This window comes from Sinohyriopsis cumingii, chromosome 13, assembly GCF_028554795.1.
Source record: "Sinohyriopsis cumingii isolate HCF-2022 chromosome 13, ASM2855479v2, whole genome shotgun sequence".
Lineage (NCBI taxonomy): Eukaryota > Metazoa > Mollusca > Bivalvia > Unionida > Unionidae > Sinohyriopsis > Sinohyriopsis cumingii.
This window is the reverse complement of record NC_142973.1, coordinates 25581887-25605141: the sequence shown is the minus strand read 5'-3', so window position 1 is coordinate 25605141 and position 23255 is coordinate 25581887. Positions and strand designations below refer to the sequence as shown.

General features: G+C 36.7%; 1 protein-coding gene across 3 annotated transcripts in view; it reads left to right on the top strand.

Moving 5' to 3' along the window:
• Positions 1-23255, top strand: part of LOC149785082 (myotubularin-related protein 13-like) — a 277095-nt gene that overhangs the window by 135361 nt on the left and 118479 nt on the right. For all 3 annotated transcript variants that reach the window (XM_089978822.1, XM_089978820.1, XM_089978821.1), the window contains exons 13-18: positions 1397-1548; positions 3190-3346; positions 7052-7201; positions 8392-8460; positions 10650-10850; positions 21576-21701. In XM_089978822.1, coding sequence (XP_089834948.1) covers positions 1397-1548; positions 3190-3346; positions 7052-7201; positions 8392-8460; positions 10650-10850; positions 21576-21701 — 855 coding nt within the window. The remainder of the gene's footprint in view (positions 1-1396; positions 1549-3189; positions 3347-7051; positions 7202-8391; positions 8461-10649; positions 10851-21575; positions 21702-23255) is intronic.

The window sequence follows — 23255 nt, the reverse complement described above, 5'->3', positions numbered from 1 at the left end:
GAGTCTAGCATGAAAACTTTTCCCAATCATACAGAAGATGCCTATGCTTGATCCAAATTTGCAACAACATTTTCTGTTTGGAAGAGAAGTTGTAAATGAAGTATAACTAAAAGATTTTGCACAATTTGTAGATGAAATCAAAGAAAGAAAGTAAATCTTTCAAGTAGAGGTAAAACAGAACCAGCTGGAGATTTTTTGTGTGCTTATGTTCCAGTGTACAATACTGAACAAGTGGAATTCATTATCTAACACCTGCCACTTAGCAAGTGGAATTAGCAGCCACACAACTGGAATTGAATTAAAATGTAGTCAAATTTTAACTCAGGCTGCAGTGCCTCAAACTTTCCCTACCCATTCCACACCGCTTCATTTCCAGTTTCAGATTCTTTTTTTTGCAGTATTTGCAACATTTAAAGTGAAAATAATTAAATACTTTTGAACCAAGTCTTTAAAGTCATGTTTTTCAAATATTCATAAACTATTCTCTTTTCTGAGAAGATAATCATACATTATATATTATTATTATTTTTCAGTGTTTAATCCCAAACTGTTAATTCTGTCAGCAAAATATGTTGATAATAGGAAATGACCATTTTGGGTTCAACCCACAATGTGTAGGGGTAGCCCAGCATTTATAATTTTATTTATAATTGATTATTTAATGTAAATTTTAGAGCAAGATCTAACAATCTTGATTGTTAGTAGTTGATGGTTTAGATTCTGACATGAAAAGGTTTTTAAGGTGGAGGAAACCACTACCAACATCAACAGCCACTAAACCTTAAACATGCTCATTCTTTGATCAAACCTGGGACTAAAATGTTGCAAAGGCATTTCGCTGCTGTGCTCTCAAGGTTCCTATTATATAACTTTTCCATTTTATCCATGCCTTAATTACAGTAGCTAATGGGTATATACATGGTTACGGCCATCTGGAATGTTTTTAGCACTTACCTCAGGCTCAAGCTAAAGTCTGAAAAACTTCAACAGTTGAAATTGTTTTGGTTTTGTTGCATTTAATGGAATTTTTAACACAATTTTGGTCATATCCTGCCAAGGAAATGGGACCCACGTGTTCTTCTCAAGGACACACCAAGGCAGCTCACTCGGGTAGGCCTGGGCAGGTATTTAACCTGTGATTTTCAGGGACTTTATATTAACTTGCTTCTTTTGCTAAAATACAAAATTATATTTATGTAGGGATACTAAAGTTATCATGTCTGATTATGAGATTTAGCTTACGCTTAAGTTTCTTGTTTAAATTGATTAGAGAATTCAGGCCCTGTTCAACAATAATATAAAAGGGGAATAATTTAACCCAGTGTCCATTTTATTTTAAACTAATTTGATTAATTTTCAACGAATTATTTTTCTTTTTGTTTATTCTTTTTAACAGGAGAACCCAAACCCTCAGCCATATGTCCAGAAGGTGCCAAAACCCACAGAGGGTTCCTATGCACGGATACACCAACCCCCATTTCCTCTTCTAGATGAGGACAAAGTCAACAGCATAATAGAGGATGGAATCTCAAAAGCTATTAAATCCAAGTGAGTCACTTATTAATATTATAGGTAGAATGAATATATTGCGTTTATATAAATCACATAGACCTCATTCATCTGTTGTGTAAAATATTCTTGCTGCAACTTATATAGGTGCTCTCTATGGGACAACTTTTGCTTGGTTTTATTTTCATGATTTTCACATCCGCATTAAGAATGTAGATTCATTAACCTATCACAAATTATTGGAATAAAACGATTTATGTTACAATGAACCAGAATAGTACATTCATGAAAAATTTAAGAGGTGGAAATTTAAATGTTGAATTTGCTTGTTGATCACATAACTCTAGATAGATAAACTCTTGTACATCTTACATCCAGCTATTACAGAAAGATGAAAATTTTGTCTTCCCCATCTATATACCATGTACATACAAGGAAGAAACTCTTGGCATTTGCCACTTGGTTTAATTTTTCAGTCATATTGCTACGATGTCTGCATTGATGTCAAGCACTGGGGCATCATGCCGCAAACATATAGCATGATGTCCCAACCAGTCACATTATTCACCAGGCCAACCAGTCCTAACTTCTTAATGCTGATCGCCAAACAAGGCAGCTGTTAGTACCATTTTTGAAGGTCTTTGGTATGACTCTTCCGGGGGTTCGAACCCATGACCTCCTGCATCTGAGACACGCTCTAACAATTATGCCACCAGAGCGGTCACCAACTGCTTTATACTGCCATGTTCCCTTGACACTGACAAGTGGCTACATAATGTAGTTTATTTACAGACGGAAATGAATATTTGTTGATTTTCGATTTTCAGTACATTGACATTTGTTCCAACATGCCAATAATGTACCTAACTTTAATAATCCATACAAATAAGCAAATAATCTGATTATCCTTGTTGTGGTGTGTTCTTTTGGTGACAAAAACTAACCACTGAGAGCACAGTATTGTTCAGCTCAAGTCAGCATGACATCTGGTCACCATTAAGTAAAAATGGTATCCTAGCCATTGTGGCTTCTCTTTAATTAATAATGAAAATGTTTTTGAAAGCATACCAGACCCAAACCAGTCTATCATGTAATAAGCTCACTTGCTTTGTAAATACACAGCATTTCCTGTAATAAACTTTAACTTTCCATTGATGGAAAAGGTTGTTGCAAAAAGTGCAGAATGTCATCTGACATTCTCAGTTTAATGGCAGTGACACATTACCTGCTACAGTTGTATTGCTTTCTGTTTTGGAGATTCCAAGCCTCCAATCAAAACTAATTATTCCTCCTCCAATTATTAATATATGGACAGAATTGAAAAGAATACAATCCCAATAAGACTTCTTAGTCATAGCCAACATCTGCAATATTTTCATTTCATTTCTGCTCACTTGCGCATGGTACACATTTGCCAAGATTTTGCCTTCATCTTTTCGACCATTTACATACTTTTTATGTTGATGAAGTGTTTATCTCCCTGCTTATTTGTGTTTTCTTTGGAAACAAATATGCAAGATTTTTGACTATGCAAGTCAGTTCTGTTTAGCAATAGAATCTGAAAGAAATAGAAAACAGCACACAGAGATCATAGTTTCACATAAATGGTTTTGTTGTGAATATGTTATCTAATTCTTACATTTTGTGAAATTGCAAAATGAAAGACCACTTATTTTCCAGAGTCCCAGCAGTTCGTCCCCGTATTGTCCCTATGGGACCACCTATTACTGCTGTAGTTGACAGACAGAAGTATGTGGATAACAATGCTAGGCGTCTCGAGGTGCTGAGGAACTGTGTCACCTTCATATTTGAAAACAAGATCTCAGATGCTAGAGTTGTAAGTAATATGTAAAAGGTGTAAAAAGTTTCAGCCTTCTTAAAGATATTCCTAATAAGTAGCTTTCAGTGACATTTAGTTTTAGAATTTCAGATGTAGATTGAAGTGAGCCTAGAACTGGGCATAGTTCCTGGCGTAGTAACCTATTAAACTGCAGTTGCATTGTATCATAAAGAAACATAGTTTGATACAATTACTGTATTTTTAACTCACTTGGCCAGAAAGCCAAATGAGTGTATAATATGGACCCGTGTCTGCTGTACGTTATTTATCATGTGTCATCCAACATCAATCTGTCCACAATATTGTTACAACTCTCGAGTCAATATTCCTGTTTCACTTTCAGTCAAACTTGGAATAAAGGTTTAATCACTGCTATCATTAGAAAATATTTACAGTTTAAATGAAGATACCTTATTTAATGAATTAACCACACCTCCATAAAAGTGTGTCCCGACACTACAACAGCTGTTTGTTTAGTTTTATGGTTCTCAAAACATTGTATATGACTAGATATTTAAATGTATTCAGCTTATCTTATAGATTGATATTATAAAGGGATTATTTTTGCTAAGAAAATTCTCTTGGTTTTTTTGGGGGGTGGGGGTGGGGGAATAAGTAAGCCCTACATTATATCATCCTACTTATAAAAATGCATATTCTGACATTCGGCCTGCAGGAAAATATTTCATACAAGACCTATTTTAATGTGATCTTTGAGGGACTCTTGTTAAACTTCTCAAAAACCACTGGTTTAGTTTGACCAGATTTATCCATAAGTATTATGACGTGAAGGGAATTTATATTAAATTATGCTGATCCCCCTTTCGATATGACCGCCATTACTTAAAGTAGAGGTACCCTGGGTGACTGAGTGGTGTAAAGTGTTCGCCTTTACCGAGCAGTGCCATCTCACCTCTGTCTGCATGGATTCAGGTCTTGGGCTCAGTACATAAGAAAGCTTGCCAGTAGCTTCCCATAGGTCAATGGTTCTTACTGGGTTTTCCTAGGTTCTTCATCTGCCAGTTATACTGGCTACCATGTATAGCCTATTGTATGTTGAAAAATGGTGTTGAATGCACAGTAACAACAACCACAACTTAAAGTTGAAAAACATTGGTAAAACTTAATCTCAAAAAACTACTGAATGGAATTTGACCAACCTTGGCACAAAGTACCATGGCTAAGGGAGCTGTCACTATTAGGCAAGTGATACTGAAGTACTGTTAAATATAGATGTAGATACAAAACAAGAAATCTTGAGGCATTGTTTTCATAATGTGTGTAATCAACAGCACTGAAAAATTTCAAGTGAAAACAATGACCCAGGTTTTTTATGGCCAACCTCTTTTGCATTAGCTATTAGACAGATGTTGGCCATGTGAGTGGTCATAGGGCCCTTTGGGTCTCTTGTTTTATAGATTTTTTGCCAAATTATTTTAGTTGAAGTTATTTCAGCTTTCTGACACAAGTTTTATTCTCAAGGTTTATTTCCCATTACTAACACATCTATACAGTAACTTGTTAGAAATTTTGATAAACAACATGTAGGAAATAAAACTACTGCACCATGTCTGCCTGTATACAATAGAAAATTAACATGTAAATAATTTTAAATCTGAGGTGATTTACATTTGTAGGTTTTATGTTTCTTACTTGCCGTAAAATATTGTAATTAATACACTAAGTTCTTGAAGTTCACAAATGCCAAACAAAACTGGTTAAATGCAAAGACAGAACCTTGCCCTTGCAGCGACATATTGAAGATCAGTGACATAATTTATACCGTTAAAGAAAATGATATTGCAATAATAATTAAATTCTCTAGTTCTGTTAAAGTGTAATGGGCATGCATGACATATTGCAAATTATGCCCTCTATTGCATGTATTCTCACATGGCCTAACACATCACAATCACTTCATTTTGCCTCAGGGAGATCACCTGACCATTCAAGCAAGACATTAGCTGGTTCGTTTAAGTAGTGATTAGGACACAATGGCTTTATGTTTGTTTATGCTATCCTAGTAAGCATTTCATGGGCAAAAACATCAAAAGAGGAGCATGTCACTGGAACATACAGATAAGAACTGAGTATCCCCTGCAGATTTCATGAGCCCCACAGAAAGTATGGCCATCATTATTAAAAATAAAAACTTTTTTTGTCAAAAAACAGAACAATTTGACCAAATTTGACAGAAAGCATCCTATCATTAAGGGCATTTAAGACTCGTTTTACAAACGATACCAATCTGCTTTCAATATGGCTGCAGTTATTACAGTTTGAAATTTTTTAAATAACATCTAAGAAAACCATTTGTGTTCAGTGTCAATTAAATTTATGAATAATTTTAATCATCAGATTGCCAAAACTCCCAGAAGGTAGAAATTATTTAACTTGTTTCTTAAATTTCATTTGAAATGAGAAATCATGCAAGACCTTTATCTTTGATTAAAATGGACATGTACTATTTATAATTTAAGTCCCAATTGGTTTAGACATTGTAATATCACAATATGATACAATGGGATCGGGTACAAGTTCTAACAACTTAGTCCTTTTCCTATATAATAGAAGTATTGCAACATATTTCAACATGACAAGTCTAATAATGAAAAATGTTTGGAGAGATAGAAAAAATGAAAGGGCACAATGACAGTATTTGCAATTTGAGTAAGTTATTGAAATTGTCTGGTATAGGTTATATATTTGCATACATGTTGTAGAATTTGGTATTTTGATTTGCATCACCCTTTCCCAAAGCAGTCAGTCTAAGCTGGATTTGGCACTGAGTAATTTATTTATTTACTTGGCTCATTACTCACTATACTTTGGACAAACCATGAAAAAATGCATGGTGGTTTCAATCCCACTGCAGGAATAAAAAGGGGTGTCAAGAAGTTGGACACAGAAAAAATCAGCTTTTAATGTGCTGAACTTGTGTCATATTCTGGTTTGGATAATATTTAGGGTTCGATGATGAAAGTTGAACACATAAAAAAATCAGTTTAACTTATGTCATAATCTGGTATGGACAATAACTAGGGTTCAGTGACAAAAACTAGGCATTTTACTAGATATGACACTTGGACATAAACACTTTTTCAAATTGCTAATGACAACATATATTTGAGCATAAAAGCTTATAATTTGTTTGTTCAGACATGGGGAGGTAGTAATTCAGAGAGATGGTCTAGAGTTTGGCTCGTTTTAATGTTGTAGGGTGTTAATAATTTTGTCTCTTTCATCTAGACTGCAGACTTTCCCAGACTCTTTCAAAACTGAGAGATTGCCTACTAGTATATTTTTGGAAGTCCTGTAACTACAGCTGCATCAAGCTGTAGCTTTTCCAGTTTTTCTGAATCTATCATTTAATATCCATCCTAGACTACATTGGCATATTCCAAGATGGGCCTGATATAAGTTATATATGGTTTTAATAAAATTTGCCTGCTAAGTTTGTATTTTAGTTTTTGAATCCCATTTGTTGCCTCTAATGAATATTGACTTTGGTTTTGTAGTTGTTATTTTTAATTTTTATGTGTTAGCATAATATTTTTGGGTAAGATAACACACTGATAACAGAAAAGTCATGATTTCAAAATTTAATTTTTCCATCATGCACTTAAGTCCACTATTTCCTAGTTATGTACATGTACTTTCAAAACTTTGATCTTCAGAGTCAATGTTTATATACCATTTCAGATATTCTCAGCAGTACTTAGAGCCTTGAAAAGTAAAGTAGCACGGTTGGCACTGACAGAGGAACTATCACGACACATACAGAGCAACAGAGCTATGTTGGAACATCAGCAGTTTGACTTGATTGTGCGTCTTCTCAATTGTGCATTACAGGTAAACCTTTTTCAAGAAATAAAAGGTGGAAACCATTTATAACAAACCATGATTTTATGAACTTTTGAGATGAAACAGATTTGTAATTATCTCACCAGTGCATGGTGAGACAAATATCACTTTGAGATGTAACAAAGTGATCATTGTTTCACCTGTGCATGAGATGTAACAAAGTGCTACTTGTGTTGCCTTTGGAGAGATATAACAAGGTGCTATTTTTTTTACTTGTGCATGGCAGACAGATATCACTTATTCAGTAGAAACATTAAGATTCTGTGTTTTAAGTTATGAAATTCATACATATTCTACATCATATGTGTTATATTCAAGTGAAACTTTGCCATACCCTATATCTTTGCCATACCTTATATATACCTTAAGTGGTATCTTGATACACTAGGTTATCCTGTCTTGACTGCAACAGGAGCATTGGTAATGCAGATGTTAAGAGTCAGTGTTAAAGGTTTGAAAGCAGTGTTTTCTACATCATTCACAGTAATCAGATGGAACTTTGGTACAATATTAGTTCTCCTTTGTTATAAAATGGTAGTTGGGGTCCAATACCAGTGACCACATTATATTGAGAATTGTGATATTTGTGAAACTGTGTTGTATTGAGAATAGCATAATATACAGAACTGTGTTATAGTGGGCAGTATGAAAATTTGTTCAGTGATGGTGTTTTGAAAAGAAATGTAGACTAAGTGCCACCTTGTTTTATTTTAACACAACTTATTATACATTGGTATGATTTTGGCTATATGGTCCATAGTAGAACAGGACCACTCCGGTGACCTAGTGGTTAGAGTGTCCACCTCGGATGCCGGAGGTTGTGGGTTCGATCCCCAGACGAGTCATACCAAAGACTTACAAAAATGTTACTAACAGCTGCCTCGCTTGGCTCTCAACATTAAAAGGCTAGTGTTAGGGCTGGTCAACCTGGTGTCAGGATAATGTGACTGGGTGGGACATGATGCTACATGTCTGCGGCATGATGCCCCAGTGCTAGACATCATGATAAACGGCCACACTGCAGACATCTTAGCGATATGACTGAAAATTGTTAAAGCTACATTAAAATTCCAAATCACACACACACACACACCCATAGTAGTACAGCATCACAGCTGTAATTGCATTATAACTGTACATTTTTAATATAATACATACCTTGCTTTATACACTTTCAGAATGATTCTAGTATGGATGAAAATGGGGTTGCAGCAGCAGTTCTTCCATTAGCTACCTCGTTCTGCCGAGTAAGTACGTGTGAGTGTGTTGTGTGTATGTGTATGCATATACATATATATATATATATATATATATATATATATATATATATATATATATATATATATATATATATATATACATACACACACACACACTTTAGTACCCATTTATCTCAACATCCTCAGGTGCTAGAGGTAATATTGTCAACATAAGTGGGGGGGGTGCTGAACAAAATCTAATTTCACATACAAGTGATATTTGTGAAGGGTGACCAGTTGTCAGAAAAGAGGATTAAAAATAAAATAAAATCAACAATGCACTTTTAGATTCAGTGAAGACAAAAGTAGTTGAAATACACTTGTATATTGACAACTAAATTACATTTGTGTTACCTTTGTGTAATACAATCCTTAATGTGTTAAGTACTGTACATGTATATGAAAAATGCATGAATTCTAGTATAGGTCACATGTTAGAAAATTCATACAATTTAATCATGTATCAGTCACATCCCATTAGAAAATACTTTTGGAATACAAATGGTAATCCTTGTTTGATCTTTACCCATTGTCAACAAACATGTCACTAAAAAATTCACAATGATATTCCCCTATCATGAGTAGCATGTGAAAGTATCGTCATCTTTTACACGCTACATGTTTTTAAATTGGCCTTGACTGTGGTTTGCTTGAGGCAACAAACATCTTGCTGATCTTACCAAGGGGAAGAGGCTATTCATACGTAATGAAAACCTGTCGACAATTTAAAAAGTTTCACAAAAATCTTTATGAGATGCCCCACCTTCAAGTTCATTAATGGCTAGTTATTTTGTTTCAAGAGTCTGTAAATTTAATTTCCATTTAACGCTACCATTAGTAGCCACTGTAAGGATAAAGTTCTTTTTCTCCTGCAAAAAAATGGATATTTTCATGGCATAAAAATATATTACAATCACTGATCAGTGTGGAAAATGCATCAGTGGATTAGAAATTTTTTACTTGTATTCAGATTTAGTGCTGCTTGTTTTGATGAATGGTGTGTTGTTTTTATAGAAAATTGTAGCTGGCTTGCTTTGATGAAGGGTGCGTAGTATTGAAGCTGATGTGAAAGACCACCTTTTGGAGAACAAAACAAATGCTCCTTTGTTAATGCGACAGCAGCATTAAAGCCTGGCAGCAAAATTATATAACTCTAGAACAAAATATGGGTCGAAAGTGGCAGGTTGTTGACATAAATGATTGGAAAACAAAGGACCTAGGACTTCTATTGACATATACATTTATTTTTTTTTATCTTGACATAGACATAAACATGATAGGTGTGTAGTAACAATAGACCATGGACCCAGGACTTTCGTCAACAACGGCAGCTTGTCAACTTTCAACTTAAGTGATGTTGATATTAGTGTGTAGGACTGTATCTGTTTTGCATATACTTCTCAGTTTGTGCCTTTGACTTGTTACTAATATAAAAATGTACCAAGCAAATTTGACTTGTTACTAATATAAAAATGTACCAAGTAAATTGTATCTTACTTCAGATAGGTGTTACTTGGTGCTTGAAGGTAAATGATAAGAAACCATGGGCTACTCTAATTCCTTTCTGTATTTATCTTGATATCCCATCTCTTTCAGGTGGTCATTTGAAGACCTAATTAATTAGCCACTACTCTAGAACAGGTTGCACAATTTTATAGTCCAAGTGCATGTATACAGTTTAATTGCGATGCGAATGAAAGTGAATGTGAAATCATATATTATCACAATATTTGTATTGGAACATTGTATAATAAACAAAGTATGTTACACTGACATAATATATAGCAACATTTCATAGTAATGTCTTTTAGTAATGCAGTGTCCTGGGTTGGGTATGATACAATTTCTGAAACAAATTTAATAGTCATTTCACTTGGGTAAAAACTTAAATGGCAATAAGGTCAGCATTCTGCCTATTAAATGTCACTATCCCATTTTTCTGTTTGATTGGAACACCTGTAAGAGGAAATCAATGGATGCTGATAGCTCCTAATGAGGTAGTCAGTGGGTGTTGACACCTATTCACCTAATTTTATACAAAAGATTGGTGTCTATCAGTTGACATTTTATCAAATAAATTTAGCAGAGGTAGACACTTTTCTTGAAGCTTTTCAGCTCAAGCAACATTGCTTTCATAAAACAGTTGAACAGTAAAAACATTTTGTTATTTATTGTAGAAATTATGCACTGGCGTTATCCAGTTTTCATATACACTGGTACAAGACCATGCTGTTTGGGGAACTCTTCAGTTCTGGGAGGCTGCATTCTACCAGGATGTTCAGAAACAGATTCGGCAGCTATACGCCCCGCAGTATGAGGAGATTCTTGTGACTGAGATGGCTGTAAATGTATCCAAGAGTCCAGAAGGACATAGAAATGTAAATGTTACAAGTGTTCTTGTTTTCTCATGTTTTTTATTTTGCGCTTATTGCAGAACAAATTATAACAACTTTTACACCTGTTTTCAGAGGCTCAGATTATATTATTAAACGTACCATCAATCTGATGTGCATACATCCTCCCTTAGAGTGAAGAATTGTCAGTATGATGCAATTCTTTGTACAGCTCATTTGTCCCTGCTATATTGTGTACAAAACAAGCACAGCTAGCTCATCCTTTTCAAGGATGTTGATGTGATCAGATGTGTGCTAAACACCACAGAAATTTATTTTTGCCTGTTACAGTGCTTTTCTAACTGCATTTGCGGCCTGGCCTCTTCAATAACACTGGTCAACAGTGAAATCATTACTGACTTGAAAAGGCCCTAATCTGTAGTATTTTGGTGTGCCGAACACGAATATAACCGTGAAAAATTTGTATTGGCTCTCGTTTTGAAGATATTCATATATCTCATTTTCTATGTTTCACTGTGTAAATTTCTCCAGTAGGACTGCAGCAACATCCGGAATAATGATGTAACATTGCATAATACCATCATGCTCACATCATCCACAGTTGATTGCATCATTTTCTGATGCAATGCAATACTAATGCCATGCGGCTGCTGAAGTAAGTTGACGTCAGCAGTGTACTATACATGTGTAGGCCTATTATACTAATGCCAGGCGGCTGCTGAAGCTGACGTAAGCAGTGTACTATATAAAGCCCAATCAGATAGGTTCAGCATTTAAAATATTTTAGACGTTGTGCGAGACAGTTCAAGCTACTGTTACATAAAACTTATTATTTTATCCATTTACGTACAATAAAGAACAGTAATGCCTCGAAAGTGTGTTAATACCGCGGACAATTTTTGCTATATTTGTGGGGAAGTGACATTTGCCAACCAGAAGAAAAGTATCAATTCTCAAGTGCAGAAGGCATATCATCTTTACTTCGGATGCAAGGTTGGTGACCAAGACAAGCCTTGGGCTCCGCATATATGCTGTGCTACATGTACAACACAGCTTTCACAGTGGTTGAATTGCAAAAGGTCATCAATGCCGTTTGCAGTCCCAATGGTGTGGAGAGAGCCAAGCAACCACCTAAATGACTGTTACTTCTGCTTGGTTCCTCCTCTTTCCGGCGGAATAACGAAGCGAAAGAAGTCGAGAATAGTCTACCCAAACATTCCGTCTGCATTGAGACCAGTTCCACATGGTGAGGGACTTCCTATTCCAGAACCTCCAGCAGAATATTCTCTTGATTCATCTGACGAAGACAAAGGTGAGTCGACCTGTTCTTCTCCTGGTCCATCAGCATGCAGTGATCCAGATTTTCACTGTGGTGCATCATCAACCCCACACAGAATAACACAGGAAGAACTAAATGACCTGATTCGTGATTTGGACTTATCAAAGAACAAGGCAGAATTGCTAGGATCAAGACTCCAACAATGGAATCTTCTAGAAGAAGATGTCACAATTACTGCATATCGAAAGCGCCACCAGCAATTGGAGCCTTTCTTCAGAAAGGAAAGTAATCTGATATTCTGGTCCGATATTGAGGGCCTCATGAATGCTTTAAAAATCACTCATGACCCACAAGAATGGAGACTATTTGTGGACTCTTCGAAACTGAGTCTCAAGGCTGTGCTTTTGCACAATGGAAACATTCTTCCATCTATTCCAGTAGCGTATGCTGTCCACATGAAAGAGACATATGATAACTTAAGGCAGCTACTGAATTCCATTGAGTATAACAAGTACAGCTGGCACCTCTGTGGTGATTTGAAGGTAGTTGCCCTTTTAATGGGACTGCAGCAAGGATATACAAAATACATGTGTTTCTTATGCGAGTGGGATAGCCGAGCAAGGGAAATGCACTACATGAGGAAGGAATGGACTCACAGGCAGAATGTAGCCATTGGAGAGAAGAATATCCAACACCCAGCTCTGGTTGAGGCTCAGAAAATCTTGCTACCACCCCTTCACATCAAACTAGGTTTGATGAAGAACTTCGTGAAAGCCATTGACCGGACTTTGCCAGCATTCCGATACCTGCATGAAAAATTCCCTCGACTCAGCGAAGCAAAGATTAAAGAGGGAGTTTTTGTGGGTCCTCAGATTCGAGAGCTTTTCAAAGATGACCGGTTCAACAACTTGCTGGAAGGTGACGCGAAACAAGTATGGAATGTTTTTCGCCTAGTTTCTACAAACTTCCTCGGAAATGTTAGGGCAGAAAACTATAAGGAACTAGTAGAAGACATGTTGATGAAGTATAAGAAACTTGGCTGCAATATGTCTCTAAAGATTCACTTCCTTCATTCCCATTTGGATTTCTTTCCTAGCAACTGTGGTATTGTTAGTGATGAACACGGCGAACGTTTTCATCAAGATATCGCAACAATGGAACAAAGATACCAGGGAAAATGGTCCACTACAATGCTGGCTGACTACTGCTGGACACTCCTCAGAGATGCTCCCGAACAGCTGTACAAGAGACAGGCGAAGAAATCTAAGATGTAGTCAATGACTTGATTTTTTATAGGTAGGCTATTACAGTTGACCTTTTACTATTGGAATGCATTTCGTTATGTAAACATTAATTTCTTGCAGATTACAAAAAAACTAGAGCCAATTTTGCAATTTGACTGTCATATTCGTGTTCAGCACATAAAAATTGATAAGAATTGACTAATTTTATTTCAGTAACATGACTTTTGTAAAAATTTGTTGTCCAGTGTAATTATATCTATGGTATTAGTTATCCATTCATTTCTATTCCCAAGTATAATTGTGGTAACCTTTTCCCTGCAGTTTCGGTTCCTCCAGGGAGTTGGGGTTACTTCGTGTACTCCCGCATTGGTCAAATACACTTTTGTCGAAATCACTTTTTTATCTAGGTACTGTTAAGTCATTTATGCAAGGAATAATGACAGCATGCTCACTAGACACTGCGTGTTCAGTTTAGATTGACACCAAAAAAACCTTGTCGTATATGGTATCTATACTAGATACTTAATTCAATGTGTTGAATTTTGTTCGCATTGTTATTGTTTGTATGTATACTTATTTTTCTCAAAATAAATTGTATAAAACTCTCTTTCTTGCACAGAAAAAGCCTGGTAAATTTATGCTACAATTTACTGTCAATAAAGATCACAGGGGTGTACTCTGTACATGTTACATGCAAACAAGATGAGTTCTACGTGACATAAATATTTTAAGTTATTTACTGTATTAAGGAATAATGTCAACACAGTCTGTGGGAACGTGTGGCAACAAGAAGTCTTCCTGGTGCACTTATCCAGACTCTATTAAATGTTCCAAATGTACAAGAAAAAATCATGCATTTTGTAAATCATGGTCAGCAGAAAGCTGGAATTTTGCAGACTCCAGCTGCAATTATCAAAGAAAGAAGAAACTTCATTCTCCTTCTTCCTCAGAATTTTCTGGCTTCTCTGTTACGGAAAATAAGAGGTCTTCTGACCAGAATACCTCTCCCAGCATGTCGCTACATCCCAATAAGGAAATACCATAACCATGTAGCAGCATCGCTGCCTTCTATGGAGGAGATGCACCACTCATCCCATGGCGTTTTATTGTCTCCATTGTGGAGGAGATGCACTGCTCACCTCTTGGTGTGTCGCTGCCTCCAACTATGGAGGAGATGCACCACTCACCTCTTAGTGTGTTGCTACCTCCCATTGTGGAGGAGATGCACCACTCACCTCTTGGTGTGTTGCTGCCTCCCATTGTGGAGGAGATGCACCACTCATCTCATGGTGTGTCGCTGCCTCCCCTTGAAGAGGAGATGCACTGCCTGTGCCATAGCATGTCACTACCTCCCTTGAAGGAGGAGATACACTGCTCTTTTCATAGCATGTTGCTGCCTCCGATCAAGGAGGAGATCACTGCTACCACCCTGTCAGAAGTAGTGTGTCACACCCTCTCACTGGGAAGTGTCAGCAACACACCTTCATTACTGATGCATCAGTTGACAATCCTGTATCCTCTGATCATCGTGCTAAGGCATCACAGTGTGTGGATAGGATTCAGAGTGAATTCCCCCCTCTCCACCCTCTACCACCTCATTATGAACATTGGGAGTCCAACCAGCAAGCTCGGACTAGGATAATGGATCAAATCGGTATTCCTCCCTTTCCTTTTATCCTAATGAATCCCTATGGGATATGGGGCCATCCACCTCAGGGGCCTTGGTCATGTATGCCCCCTTTGGCTTTTGGATCTTGCCCTAGTAACAGAGGCAGTGCTGTGGCTCGTGTCCCACCATCATATCATCAGGTGGAAACCATTTGGAAGGCTAGAGTCATCACTTCTTCCAGGACCAACAGATGTTCTCATATCTATCCAGCTCTTGCCACTCCTTCAGCCCCTACTCACCGTGTTGCAGTACAGGACATAGCACAGAGTATTCCTATACCCTCTTCACCTCCTAGGGAATTAGTCATTCCTCACACTTTCCAGCTCGGTGTCCTTGATGATGCTATCTCCATTATGGTAGACTCTAATGAGTTTGACATGGAGGTAGTACACGTGATGCCTGCTCCCTCATCTTTGTTAGATATGGAAGAGGAGGTATGGTCTTTTGACAAGACAATAAATGAAGTCTGTCGCCTCTTACCCCCTTACTTGTGCCCAAAACCCACTGCACAATCCAAATAGATCCTTTCCAGTCTGGAAAAAATCTTGGGGGCTGAACCTCATGCAGACCTCATTCCACATTCTTCTATGATTGAGGCAGTTGCGGAGAGGTTTTCAACAGACCAGAATGTTAATCGAGGGTGGACCGTGCCCTCCTCAACATTTTTACCCTTGGTCTCTTCTGCCAGCTATTGGGTACATTCCCCAAAGTGGCCCATGAAACCTCCCCAACTTGATGCCTGTGTGACCAAGGTGGGTATTTCAAATGGAGGATGGGCAACAAGTGCTGCAAGCTGTGGTCAAGTCATCTTGGCATGCACTTTCTGTATATTTGGCTTTGTTGGTAGAACTTCTTCACATCCACTGTGATGTTGCTTTGGACTCTTCAAAGGTACTTCTTGATCACTTTAAAGACTTCCTTAGGGCTGCTCTGCTTGAAGCCAAGAGTCTGTTTGGAGGCCTCATTCCTTCTTGGCATCTCAGGACTTGTTGGCTCATCAACATAGATCCTTCACATCCATTCTTTGCCCATCACAATCGGCCAGGAAGCATGTCAATGTGAATTGCCCTCAAGGGCCTTCTCCTAAGTTCTTCAAGCAGACACAGCCTCAGTCCAACAAGCAACCTCAAAATAGCTGCCTCCTCCTCAGTCTGGTTCCCTGAAACCGAATAAACAGACGTGGCCAACAAGCCTGGAAAAGAACAAGGCAGTTTCCACAGCCCCCTTCTTTTCCCAAAGGGAACAGCCCTAGAGACTTGAACCCTCTCCTGCCGTACATCCCTCTCCCAGGCATTCCTGTAGGTGCTCGCCTTGGCCTTTTTTCCTAGGCCTGGTCAAGCATCACAGATGTTGGTTGGGTCCTTTCTATAGTGAATGAGGGGTGCCACCAATTTTGGGAACTACCTCCTCTATCCAAGGCCCCCATCTTTCTTCACCAATCCAATCTGGTGAAACTGATGGAGGAAGTGCACATCCTTTTACAAAAAGGGGCAGTCAAGAGGATTATGATTGATCAGTCACCCGCCTTCTATTCCCATATCTTCCTGGTCACCAAGAAAAGTGAAAAGTTTAGCATTATAATCGATCTCTACCCTTTAAACCAGTTTCTTCTGGAAGAACCTTTAATGCTCAAGACCACCACCTCCTCAATCTGAAATGCACTTTGGCCGTCCAATTGGGCAGTCTCCATCGACCTTTTGGATGCCTATCTACACATCCCCATATTTCCTCCTCATCATAAATGTCTCTGGTTTGGCTTAGAGCAGGAAGTATTTAAATTCTGGGTCCTACTGTTTGGAATTTCTTCTGTACCCAGAGTTTTTTACCCACTCCGTTACAGAGTCCCTATTCCTGCTATGGGGAAGGCCCCTAGTGGATCTGTTTGCAACCAGGCTCAACAGATTCCCATTTTACATTTCTCCTGTCCCGGATCAAGGAGCTTGGGCAGTGGATGCATTCGTTCACCAGTGGGATCGGCTGTTTGCTTATGCCTTCCCACCATTCTGACTGATTCCTCAAGTCTGAACTTCCACTGCTCAGATCATTCTCATAGCCCCTCTGTGGCCTCAGCGCTTGTGGTTCAACAGTCTTCTAGACCTGTTGATCACTCATCCCAGGTCTCTTCCTTGCAGGAGGGATCTTCTGTCACAACACCGGGGATCCCTCCTCCATAACAAACCACAAATTCTCTACTTTCGTGCTTGGCTCATCTCGAGCAATCTCTCCACCAGAACAACTTTTTGGGCCAAATTGCCAGTTGCATCATTCAGGCCAGGAGAGCTTCTACATCCAAGGTCTATGATGCCAGGTGGAGAATCTTCTGTGATTGGTGTAGTAGGAAACATGTTGATCCTAGCTGCCCCTTTATAACTTCTGTGGCTGATTTCCTTTTGTTTCTCTTTGAGAACAAAAAATGCTCAGTATCCACAATCAAAGGCTATAGAACTGCCATTTCTAAAACACTTAAATTTTCTCAATGCATGGTAAATGGTTTGGATTCACACCTTGCCAATCTTATTAAGTATTTTGAGCTACAGAGACCTGTCTCGTGCTCTCTTACACCTCAATGGAATCTTTATTGTGTTTTATGGTCATTAACCAAAACCACCTATGAACCAATGAGTGAGGCTTCTTTTCAGGACCTCACTCTCAAAACTGTTTCTACTTGCCTTCGCCTCAGCGTAATGATGATGTGAGATTCATGCCTTATCTATTGACACTGGCTGTTTCTGGTTTAATGGGAATTATGATTCGGTTTCTCTCCTTTGTCAGTTAGGATTTTTAGCCAAAAATCAATTACCTTCTATAGCTCCATTAGCAATAGAAATCCCCCGTCTCAGTCGAATCTGTGCTGCAGATGATACAGATAGGTTTTTATGTCCCATGAGGGCACTTTGTTTCTATCTTAAGGCATCCAAAGGAAAAAGAAAGGCTATGAAGTGTCTTTTCCTCCCTCTCAAGGCTCTGTAGACATTTCAGCTGCCACTGTTTCATAATGGATTGTCACCACAATCAAAAGAGTGTACCAATCTCTTACTGATCAAGACCTGTCCTTTATGAAACTTAAAGTCCTTGGGGTTCGAGCCATTGCTACCTCATGGGCCTACCTTAATCACTCCTCCTTGGAGGACATCATGAAGGCAGCATTTTGCTGTTCCCAACAGGACCAGAAGCATTTACTTTTGAACCTCAATTTTTTGTATACCAGGAAAAATAATTAGGCAGTAGATGGCAGTTGAAACTACAACTAACCCCATGTGACAGATCACATGGCTCTGGCATCTCTGCCAAATGTGTCTATGTATTTGAAGTTTGCTGAAGTCTGCACCATCAGTATAACTAGGGACTTGGCTAAATCCTGATCTGCTGAGACATCATACCAGACCTGTTTTTATCTTATTTTAATACGTATAATGTACACTAATGAGTAACATGTGCTCCAATGTTTGACTTGGCATAAGGTGAAAAACTTGGTTGTGCTGTATGAACATGCCTGTGATATTCTATATTTGAAGATCTAGATGATTTTACTCTGTTTTCATGTGAAATAACTTTCTGCTGCTTTGGATAGTGCATTGATCAACATTTGTTACATGACGTTTGATTGGTTTACTGTACAACAGGGCTTGACCATTTTTCTGTCAGTGTTTAAAACTTGTATGCGTCTGTGAAGTTTCAGTGTTCAAGTTTCAGTATTTTGTTTCTATTCATTCGGATTTAAATTATACTTATTTGGATTAGCATGAAATGATTGTAATATGACTCCTACTCCAATCTAGAATTTACCCAGATAGTGGGTCATAATTAGGTTTCGCACATCAAAGCTTTAGCTACCTTTGAAAATACCATGTTAAGTCAATGAAGCATTGATCACTGATCAGTCAAAAAGAAGTTATCAGAATACTGTGATTTAAGATAAGAAATGAAACAATGAATCATTTATTTTCCAAGGAAAAGTCTGTAATTTTCAAGTTTAATACATTGTAGTTTTTCAGTATACGTCTTTGTTACTGTAATGTGGTAATATGAACAGATTTTTTAAAGTATTCAAGGTGTTCATAATTACCCTGGTAATAAAATTAGCTACACTTAGTTCATGTAGAAACAAAACAAAAACAAATTAAAAAAAAGTGTTTCCATGTTCAGATCTAAGATTATATGTGGCGACATCAGGCGCATGCTAGACAACAAAGTAAAGAGTACATTTCAAGGCTCATGTCATGTGATATTGATCCATTGTAGACCTACTTGAACTGATCTTATATTTTAGACATGTCCAACCATTTGGCTATGTATGTCAAACCGTTTACTGATTTTCTATTTATAGTAACTGTACGTAACATGTTTCAAAGAAAACATAGATTCTTGAAATTTAAACAATTTGTATCAGGGTCAGTATATTTTAATACACACTTAAGTAGCAGACTAGTATATTTTGGAAAGAAATATGGCACCAAATATTCACTGAATCAGGCTTTATCGAGTGACTCGAGGATTGTATATGACTAAAAAATGGTAGAGGGGAGGGATTTTGTTAAATTGAGGAAATGTTGCATCAGGAAAAAGAAATCAATTTCACCTTACAAATTTTGAAAGAGGAATTCTTAAGTGATGTAATACAACATTCAGAATTTGAGGCCTTGGCTTTACTTCTTTTAGTGAAAGTTAAACATGATGTAGACTAGTTAAAGTGAATGTTGTTTATAAATAATTTATCATTTTGTTTTATGTCTGTATTCTTGTACTAATCCATACATAACGGAGTAAACCAATTTGTGACAAGAATTTAAACTGCAGAAACAGGTAAGTAGCAAAAGTAAATGTACATTTTTCATACAGTTTTCTGTAATTATGTAATATATAGATTACTCTTTTTATGCTCAGCTTGCACATTTTTGCCACTTATATTAATAATAATTACGTTTTTACCTCTCAGAGGATTGACATGTATGAACTTACAACAAACCAGTTCAGGTTCACATTTGATATAATTTCATTTTAATCGGGGACTTGGGTAACTAGTCATTGGGATTGACATCATTATTCATGACCTGGTAAATAAACAAGTTGCCAGTCTCACATGACATAGTAAACGAACAAGTTACCAGTCTCACATGACAGAGTAAATGAACAAGTTACCAGTCTCACATGACATAGCTAATGAACAAGCTACCAGTCTTACATGACAGAGTAAATGAACAAGTTAAGAGTCTCATGAAATGAACAAGTTACCAGTCTCACATGAAAGTATATGAATAAGTTACCAGTCTCACATGACAGAGTAAATAAAAAAGTTACCAGTCTCATATAACAGAGTAAATAAGTTACCAGTCTCAAATGACAGAGTAAATGAATGAGTTACCAGTGCCAATTGTACTTCTGGTTGAGACACAGTACACACTATGAAATAATGTGAAATGAAATCAGTTTATTAACATAAGCAATAAAAACAGGACTATCATGGTTTTGTAAGCATTATTATTTATTAAATAAGACATGTAAACAGTGTGGTGTGATGTATATTTAATTTGCATTGTGTGTTGGCTTTTGTTCTGACATGATTATATGTTATATATTTCATTTGTATTATGTGATTGACCTTCATCTATAATTGACAATAGGAGTTTGGCAGTCATGTCTAATATCATGTAGAATAAACATGTTTACTAAGTTTAAGTTCTGGATACAGCCTTGATTTTAACCTTAGAATATTCTAGAAATGAATTATGTTTACAGTTTGATGGAAATTCCATTAAGATGACAGTGTAGTTGGGATCAATATAAGATTGTTTAGAACTTAGAAATGAACTTTTGACCCTCATCTTGATTCTTAGATTGCATCAGAGGTTTTTATATTAAGGTTGATTATTTTAGAATTACTCATTCCTTCCTTAAATCTGACTAATGGACTCAACTTATGGTTATGTTTACTTTTAATTTGAGAGGATTTATTTATTTAAATTATTCACTGGAATTACAGAGTGTTCATTGATTGTTTTTGGACTAGATCACTATTTTTGTAATATTGTGAATTCATTCAAGGTCATTTTGGATTATATCCTTGGGAAAAATCAAGACTGCTAGCACATCAACACTATTTCAGGCTTTTGGTACATCAGCACTTTCAAGATTGGAATTCATTCTGAATAATCAATACTTTTGGATTTGTGATAGAACTTTAAGGACTGCTTGGGATTTAATTAACAAATATTGTAAGTTTATTTCAAATTTTCACTTTGTATTCTTGGGAAATAAATTATTTGTTGAATTTTATGAAGCTTGTTGGTTTTTGTTCTTTTTCTGTTCAATAGTTTAATACCATAGAGTCATAAAGTAGTTACTATGCACAAATTCAATATTTTACCTGGATTGAATGTGGCATGAGTAGGCATATTGCTATGATCCTTTTGTCAAATTGATCTGGAATTTTTTTTTGTTTGTTCTGCAATAAAATGCACAGACCCATCTTAAAATATGAAAAATAGGTATTCAACGTACATATTATACAAGCTTGATACATCATATGTTTAGTTTTATATGGTTGTTTTGTTTTGTAGAGTTTGAAAGTACATGGGAATGGCTCTAGTAGAGGCTCATCTATGACCCCAGAGGGACAGAGGCGGTCCATTAATCCTACCTATAAACCCAGACAGATTGGCGCTTTGGAAATAGCTGCTGAACAGGTATCATAACAAAGAAGATCTTAAGGGTCATAATCATCTTTGATTAGCATCATTCCGCATATCTCTTTAAATTGTTTGTACTGATATTCATTTTGTTTGGAAGGAAATAAATATTTTTAATCTTTAATTTTAAAGTAAAAGCTAGTTTTTAGCTTTGCTGAGAATAGTCTATGAGAACTTTTGGGATGGCCTGTTGTCCATTGTCCCTCTGCTAGCACAAGTTTGTTATAAATACTCCTAAACAACTTAAAGACTTGCACGAAACTTTACACACACATTTATCCAAAGGTTTAATTGATCCTAAATGAAAATGCTTCTGCTTGTGCTTTCAATTCGGCCACCACAGCAGCCATCTTGAAAATCGTATTAATTCTGATCATATCAACATTGTGTTTTCACTGAAAGGCTTTTTATGATGTCTGGTTGGTTCTGAATAAAAATGTTGGTGATCTGACATCCAATATGGCTGCCACAGTGGCCATTTTAAAAATCTTATTGCTTCTTCTCCTGAATGGATTGTGATATTGACATAGAATTTTCACCAAAAGACTTCTTATGATTTCTAGTTAATCATAAATGAAAACAGTGCAGCTTGCACAACTAATATGGCCATCTTAACTTTCTTGTTATGACTACACCTAAATGCGTGATCACATCAACATGGGGGTACACATGATGTCTAGTTGATCCTGCATGAAAGTGGTGCAGCTCACTCTTAAAGATGACTATCACAGTGACCATCTTGAAAATCTTTTTATCATCAGTACTTCTGAATGGATTGTCATATCACCTAGGGTTTCACTAGAAGACTTCTTGTGGCATCTATGGTCCAAAATAAATGGTCCATTGACATCAAATATGTCCACCACAGCAGCTAATTTAAAAATCATGTTATCATTGAAAAATATCAGAGATGGTTTCAATGCTTGGCTGTTAAAAGGATGAAATGGTCTTATTATGAATTCCTCCAAGTTCTTTTTGTCCAGTATAGCATCAGTCAATTCAAGGCACTCTTGTTTGCTTCTTGAAATGTATGGACATATATAAAACAGTGTTATTTTGAATCGGAAAGAATACAAACTACCTCATTATAAAAAAATACAGATTACTTCTTCCACTGGAATATAAATCTAACTGTGAAACAGGAATCCTCTTCCAACAGTATGAACCTTCCATATCATTATATACTTTACAGTTTTAGAAAATTTGAAAAGTAAAGGGAAAACACAAAAACAAATTTTTCAAATTTATTAGCTCCAGTATTTGGATAAAGGGAGACACCTTCAGAATTGGTGAGGGTCTTCATTTATTGTTTGGCTCAGTTTTCATGTCTCTACTACGTGATATTGTGCATAAGTCATGACTATTTTTGTTGTTGTAATCATAAATTTGTCATATTTTATTGACCATTTTATCATCAGTACCGGTAATGTTGTGGTAAAGGTCTGACATTGATCACAGTGTCATAAGTACAGGTAATGTTCCTCAAATGGTCTGACATAATAGACATAGTGTCATAGAATTGTAAACTTTTGAAGGACTTTTTTGATATAT